We start from the raw sequence: 7,432 nt of genomic DNA, 5'->3' as shown, positions 1-7,432 counted from the left end.
TTTATTTGGGTAATTGGTGGTTGACCGCTATTTTGATCCACTGGAACTCAAACTTGCCTTTTCAACTGATGCTATGTAGAGCATATAGCATTTCTTTCACTTTATTTCTATTGCATGTATGAGTAGAGCGTTTCTAAGAACCTGAACCCCAATTTGATCATATTAATTGGTCAACCAGGCCAAAAAATCATATATTCGCTCATTTTCAACTAATTTCTAGAATTTGACAACATTTCTAGTACAAATCTTGATAATAATCTAATTACTGCCAAAAACCACTCAATTGAGAAAAATATTGCGAAACTGGTTAGTGTTTCAGTTTTTGTAGATTTGAGCATCATTGTCAACTCGTGAGTTTGTAAGAACAGTTGCTTTGCATATTTTTGTTAAAGAGTATGTCTTGAAAATGTGTGGTTTCATAGAATTGATGAGCCAAGCCATCACGAGAGAATTTTCTGAATCCCATTGATTGTAGATACGGGCTTTCTTAAATCACCAATAATATACCCCTGTAATCCTTTAGCTTTGAAAAACAACATATACAAATATGACCACGTTGTTCCCATCGAGCTTTATGGGACAAATTTGCAAAGGTGAGTTTCTCGTTATTAGGCCAAAGCATAGGCTATCAAAAATTATTGCAAATCGTTATAACATTGTAATGTTTTCAATAAATTATTGAATTCCTTGCAACAAAATCCTTTTAAAATTACTAAATTTCTTACCATCTTTATAAATTACTAAATTCACCACAAATTCGAATTTTTTACGTATTGCTAAAACTTTTACAAAATTGCTGAATTTCGTACAATATTATAAGATTTACAAGTTACTAAATTTATTATAACGTAATTTATTGAGCTTTTAAAAAGAATATAGTATGAAATCACTTACAAAGAGACTCATAATCGAGTAGCACTTATGGTAAGCTCATTAGAAATTAATATGACAAACTCTTTACTATTTTCAGAATTCTTCTCAACTTTTCTAATGATGATCATTTAAGTTCTTTGATGCCTCTTTTCTATATTGAGCACCCTTCTCTGCATGCATGGAACTGCCATACTCTGTAAATGTTCTCTGATGACTCAATTAAGTATTTAGGACTAAAGCTGAGCTCAAGTTATAAGAAGCTCAGACTTGACTCAAAATTCAGGATTCAACGCTCAAGCTCGAGCTATCATAATTTGATTTTAGCTCAAGCAGTAATATGCAAAATTGGTGACTTTTTACATTGTAAGTGCTGCTTTAAACAGAAATATAATGGTACAACATAAACTGCTTTCCTTCAATCAACGCATCCCTGGCTACTATACTTCAAAATTAAAATGAGAGGAAGTTTCTAATGAAACTACAGTTCCCACTTATCAATAGGAGTTGATAAAAGATCTTTAATTCTCAAACCGCAAGACGTTCAGAGTGCATCGATGATAATAGATGTTTAATTCTCAGACCACAAGACGTTCTTTTAGGCAGCTCTCTTTGAAGAGTGCGTAGACGAATCGGACTTCTCAGCAAGATAGTGCTCAAGCATATCTTCTTCATCATCTGCAATAAGACAGTGATTAAATCATTTCTTTCATCCATTTTGCTTCAGTTTTACCTTTAACCATATTGTAATTACGAAAGCATTTAACAAATATTCTTGGCACGATCAAACACCAGTTATGGGCTTGTGTGACAAAGAGCACTCACCTTCGAAATCATCATCATCAAAATCAATATCTTCCTCGTCTTCCTCATCTGATTCTTCATTAACACGAGCTGCACCTTTCTGCAGAAGATAGAGTGACTATGTTAAAGATCGCACTTTCATGATTAAATAGGCATATTCTAACCATATCATGTATCGTATCACAAAAAGCATTCATTCTTCACTGAATCGTGATTGCTTTCAACATGGGAAGGAGTCAATTAATCCAATTGAACCTCTTGGCTGAATAACGTTAAATAGAATATCTTACATATGCATTTTCTGTTCTTTTTTTTCAACACTAACACAAATTTACTGAGTTTCAGATTTTTTGGGATCATTTAAGTCTCATATTCAACAAAAGGGGAAGAAATAACTTATTCCTAGAAATAATAATGGTTTCACAATTATATATTCTATTCTCAAAATCGTTGAAATACATGTTAGAAAAGAATCATTAAGCAATAGATAACACAATTGGAAATAGGCCATCCCAAAAGCAACCTAATCATTTGAGATTATTAGCCAATTTAAAGGAAACAATGAGGGTCTTTTTTCTAAAATCCAACTAAACCCATGGTAAGAAATTGGCAATGATATAAATATAGTAAATCCACAATGTCATGGAGAGGAAAAATCAGGAAGTATAAGTAAGTTACCGCAGTAGCTCTTCCACTTTCAAACCACTGCCTGCCTGACAGCTTCTTTTCTTTAGGTGCCGTAAGAGCAGATTCGGGCATTAGCCTGAAAATTGATGCACGGAGAGTTTATTTGTCACAGGTTAATGTATGCCTTCTAATTTTCATAGCATGGATGCATAGATTTTCTTATTCCACACATAAAACATCATTATGAAGAGTAGATCAACCAGAACAAACTACAAAAGCTTTCCATGCACTGAACTAGACAAGGGAAAGCTAGAATGGGACTGTTTCTGCCATTCCAAGCTTTGTTGTTTTGACTTTTTTTTCATGCATGCATATCCAACACTTCAAGTGAAAGTGGCTACGAGACATAACCCATATAAGGGAAAACTAGGCAAATTTTCTATATAAGCATGTTGACCATGTACTCTTGTCTGCCATTCATACCAATGTTTAAGCAATTTAAGTTCTAGGAATATTTTCATAGACCAAGTCATCTCTCTCATGTAGGTGCTCATTGTGCTTAAATACCAGTAAAGCAAAGTTCGCTTGGAAGGTAAAACTGTCCAGGATTTTGTTTTTGTTGTTCCTTTTTCAAGGAATATTTCCATGATGTGAATTGTGTTTCAAAGCGTAGGAGGAGAAACTGCAATTCAGTTTTTTTTCCTGATTGCATGGAACCCTTAACAGGAACATCAACTGCATGTACTAGCAAGCATAGATAGCTGCCATTTAATTCCAGACTTCCAAGACAAGGTATAATGAACCCATATAACGTGACTCTACATCCTATACTGGGCCAATCACTTCAATAGCAAAGATGAACTTTATACAATAATGATAACAAACATAAGGTGCTTTAGCATGATTAACACTACCAAACTTGCAGAATTGATAACTAACAAAAACCTCAGAAGTAATCTCTGTGTGCATATCCATATATGATATGTACAAAACGCATTCACCCAACAAACTTACTTGGCTCGCTCTAGTGCCAACTCTGCTTCAAATCTTTCTCTCCAAGCTAAAAATGTATCAACTGTAACAGGTTCTCCATGTGGAATAATCACCTGCAGGGTGGAAAAGGTAAGATAATTTTTATTATGTAAAGACTAATACCTGGTATTAAGTAAACATAGTGCTCAGCATTCTGATTTGTAATCATTATTAGCACAAATTTCCTCTGTTCAGAAGACTTACCAAATGTCAATTAGCATTAACAAAATGAATATTTCTAAAATGGAACAAACTAAGTCCCCAAAACTGTCTACTAGGAAATCATCAATGCTTTTGTTCTGTAAATATGACCTGTCCAAAAGTCTGGCTGTATTGCAAACCAGCATAGTATATCTTTGGAATCTTAGCACTTTCTTTCCTAAATTCACAATCCTGACAGCAGAAACTGATCCTAAATTCACAGTCCAATTTGGCCAACATTCTAGCTGATGTTGATTGAGATTAATTTGACACTGATATTATGGACATAGCAAACCAGGAGCTTCACACCTTTTCTTTTTCTAATACAAAGCATTTAAAATAACAATAACTCCATTTCTTTCATGCTTCAAGTTAATGCTCAGATATGATATCCATTAATGACAAGTTTTTCTTGGGCAACGTATCACATTTATACATTTGAAGCATAAATTTGAAATCTATCTTTCCTCCCAAGTAGGCATCATCAGACAACAGCGTAGCAACTATAGCGGCATTGCAGCACCTTAGGCCAAAAATAAATTCACTCTCTGTAGGCTTAAGTTGTTTTATATTAAGGCATGCAAGTAGTTCTTCTAAAGACTAATGTATCCATGCACATTAAATGCAAACATTGCATGGCAGGTGGAAACTGTATATGAGTACCAACAGAATTTGCTAAAAGATCACTCAAAAACAGAAGTTATATTTACTCTTGAATCTAGAAAACAACTGACCACAAGAATAGAGGAAATTAAAACTACATAGTCAATGGCCACACCTCATCTTTTGTTGATTCTTCTTCTTCAACATTGTCAGCATCAACATCTTGACCATATCTTTCAGATAGCCATTCCTTGGCTGATGTAACCAAAGTGTAAATCATAGCCATTCCAAGATTTTCAGATGCCTGAAAAGCACAAAATCAAGTGAGAATCTGCATGAGCTGGGAAAATTAGCTGTATAACAACTTTAGATATAAGGAAAAGATGCTATTTAGCATGCCAACTAAAAATAACACTTTTTACTGCAACCTTCCACTACAAAGGCAGATTAATTTATTAAACAGATAAACAGATGCCACTGCTCGCTGAAGATGGATGTGAGACAAAGTTCAATTAGCTAAAGGTAAGTGTGGAAGATTTGAGATTCTCTGTGCAATTTAACACTTCCAATCAGGAGATTTACATTTTCCAGAGAGTGATGAGCTGGGGAAAGATATGATGGTAACTCTATTAAGAACAAAAACTGAACTTTTGGAAGAACAATTCCTGATTGCTTTATATATGCTTAAATAGTAAATTATAAATTCCAGTAATACTACAAAACATAACTCCCTGAAAGGTTACCTCTTGTTCAAGTTTTTCTTTCAAAACTTTCAGGTCACTAACTTGTATTCCTCGTATACTGGAAAAAGGAAATGACAAAAAGCAGGTTATTTACAACAGCTCATAAGGAAGAATGACATCATGACGGGCAAAAATCTTCTAAACAAGACCCCAAACACAAGAGATAAGCTCCTCTGAATTGATAGAGAAATCAGCAAGAAATTTAAACAAAACGACAGTATCTAAAATGCTTGAAAGATAAATGTTAAAAACAACAATGGGATCACAACAAGGATTAAGATTTGCTAATGCTAGGTTGGGAAAATGAAACAGGGGGAGGATGGAAAATTCTCAACCTAGTGGCCAAAATTCATAATAACTTCATGTTTTTAAGGCAGAGCCCATTAGACTAAAAGCTATTCCTTTCTTCCAATCAAGATGGTTAAATTAGATTCAAACGGGGGAAAATTTTGCTTCTCAGATCATTTGAGAAAGCAGGGGACTGTCACAAATATCTTTATTAGACAGTGCCATGCATATTGGCTTGTTGCACGGAAAGGAGATACTGACCTTTTTACATTCAGAAGTGGAGGCTCATCTGGATATTTTTCAGTATGCGAGAAAATCAAAGCCAGCAGAACTGCAAAAGAAGTTAGGATAACAGCTTACATTCACAAGGAAAAGGAAAATCCTGAACAAAGGGCAGCAAAAAGAATTCCCAAATAAAACAAATTGAGTCAAATTTGATGTTATAAATTTATCTGTGTCTGCCTGAAAGTGTGGCTGAACATAAATATAGTATGCTACAATATGTTAGATGAATTAAAAGAATAACCTGGTAGGGTGGTTGATTGATCTGTATCATCATCCTGTTAAATACAAAACGAGGTAATTAGATGAAAGGAAAATTAGTTTCCAAGGCATAAGAGTCACTAAGAATAGCTAATGCTGTTTAAACAGTAGCTTTAAACAAAAGCCAAACATACTAAATCATTTAGATGGGCATTATTACTCAGCAAACAACTCTACCGCTACTAGGCCATGGCATTGTAAGATCACCATGAGAAACTAGAATATTACAGAAATGCAGATAACGTTATTTCTGGGATAAAACACACCTGAGGAGATAATGTTATTTGGAAGCACCTATTCGAAGTGTTTAGCCCACTTTCACCAGAATGAATTTCTGATATGAGAACAACAATCATAACAGGTCAGGAGGGACAGGAAATTCTTGCAGATAGAAAAAAGACAAGCCCAAGAAAGAAGGGCAAGACGTTGAACCTTTGAATTCATCCATAAGTATTGCTTCCAGGGCTTCAATTTCCATCTCCTGCTCCTGCAAGTGATCTGTAAACATAACTCAGATAAGTCAATTCATGTTGAAGGAAGCACACCATGAACCAATCTCAAAACAGCATCAAATCCCTCCATCAATTGATTAAATAAAGTGTAACCAATATTAGTAAATGTCAGGTTGATCATATTTCATTCCCTTAGATAGATGCTAGGGAAGAAAGTAAAGTTGTATCTTTTATGAATAGGGTACCTATATTTGTTAGTTCTCTTACAACTTAAGGTTGATGGACGATTTATGGGGTTGAGCCACCAATCTGTGCCTGAGTTTCTCTCAAAGTCAGTACTTTTACAACTTTTGCTTCACTAATACTTGCTTTGATTTTAAAAACTCGGTCATTATGAGATAAATTTCATGTTAATTTACAAAAACCAGATCTCAAAAGCTCCGGAAGGATTTAAAAAAAGAAAAGAACATTGCATTTCAACCCCAAAAATTTTCATTGCATTTGCAGCTTCTGGGTATCTTTGATTATCTAAAAAAAGCTTATTGCTTTATATTACTCTTTAAAGAAACAAAAGCAAATTGCTAGAAGAAAACCCTAAAAAAACCCAAATGATTATTAAGATGTATAGAAAAGGAAAAGGAAAAAGTTTGCTCCATTGCAGATAGTTGGAAGGCGGCCTAAACAAATTTGATAAGCAATTCAATGCAAGAATTAGATTAGAAAAAGTAAAGTTTAAATAATAATGAGTTAAAAAGAAAAAAGAATTACCAGTCATGGTTATGAATTTGAGAAAATACTCCTTTTATGTTTTTGTGTATTTTTGGATTTGATTATGCTTTTCCTCTCAGAGATGAAGATCGAAGCTCACAGTTTCCATGGACACTTCAGCTCCATAAAAACCTAATAGAAATATTCACCTGGAAACGCACCGTTTCACGTTATACTTTACTCCCTATTTTACTCCAGTTTTATTGTTTTACCCAACTAAAGAAAGAGTATTCTACCTTAGCTGCTTAACTAATTTTTACACTCTCTTATTTTCCTCAACCAATTATTAAATATTTAGCAATGGTTAATTATATATCATATTTATACTTTTATTTTAGACTAAAATACCAATAAATGTTATTTTTAAAATTAAGGAAATAAACCGAATTTTTTAACTTTAACGGAAATGAGCCGATTTAGATAAAACCTTCCAATTGGAAGCATTTTCAGGAGAAACCCAAAAAATGCATCCAGTTGGAAGCGCTTTTTGCGTGTCACCAG

At 34.0% G+C, this 7,432-nt stretch overlaps 1 protein-coding gene across 1 annotated transcript; it reads right to left on the bottom strand.

Moving 5' to 3' along the window:
- Positions 1–1,099: 1,099 nt before the first annotated feature.
- Positions 1,100–7,110, bottom strand: LOC108462411 (uncharacterized). Its single transcript, XM_017762363.2, has 11 exons — positions 6,932–7,110; positions 6,144–6,209; positions 5,978–6,045; positions 5,695–5,728; positions 5,430–5,499; positions 4,881–4,938; positions 4,313–4,441; positions 3,316–3,407; positions 2,353–2,437; positions 1,696–1,774; positions 1,100–1,548 (listed from the first exon to the last, which is right to left on the bottom strand). The coding sequence occupies exons 1-11, from the start codon at positions 6,936–6,938 to the stop codon at positions 1,469–1,471; spliced, it is 768 nt and encodes a 255-aa protein (XP_017617852.1). The 5' UTR covers positions 6,939–7,110; the 3' UTR covers positions 1,100–1,468.
- Between the last annotated feature and the right edge of the window lie 322 nt (positions 7,111–7,432).

This window comes from Gossypium arboreum, chromosome 2 (assembly GCF_025698485.1).
Source record: "Gossypium arboreum isolate Shixiya-1 chromosome 2, ASM2569848v2, whole genome shotgun sequence".
NCBI classification, from domain to species: domain Eukaryota; kingdom Viridiplantae; phylum Streptophyta; class Magnoliopsida; order Malvales; family Malvaceae; genus Gossypium; species Gossypium arboreum.
The sequence above is the reverse complement of the archived record's forward strand: the minus strand, read 5'-3'. Positions and strand labels throughout refer to the sequence as shown.

Bases quoted from the DNA above. Each gene is read 5' to 3' on its own strand.
- LOC108462411 (XM_017762363.2), bottom strand. The intron at 4,939-5,429 runs GTCAGTATCTCC...TCCTTTTTCCAG, and splicing joins CCACTTCTGAATGTAAAAAG to TATACGAGGAATACAAGTTA. The intron at 3,408-4,312 runs GTGTGGCCATTG...TCCACCCTGCAG, and splicing joins AAGAATCAACAAAAGATGAG to GTGATTATTCCACATGGAGA.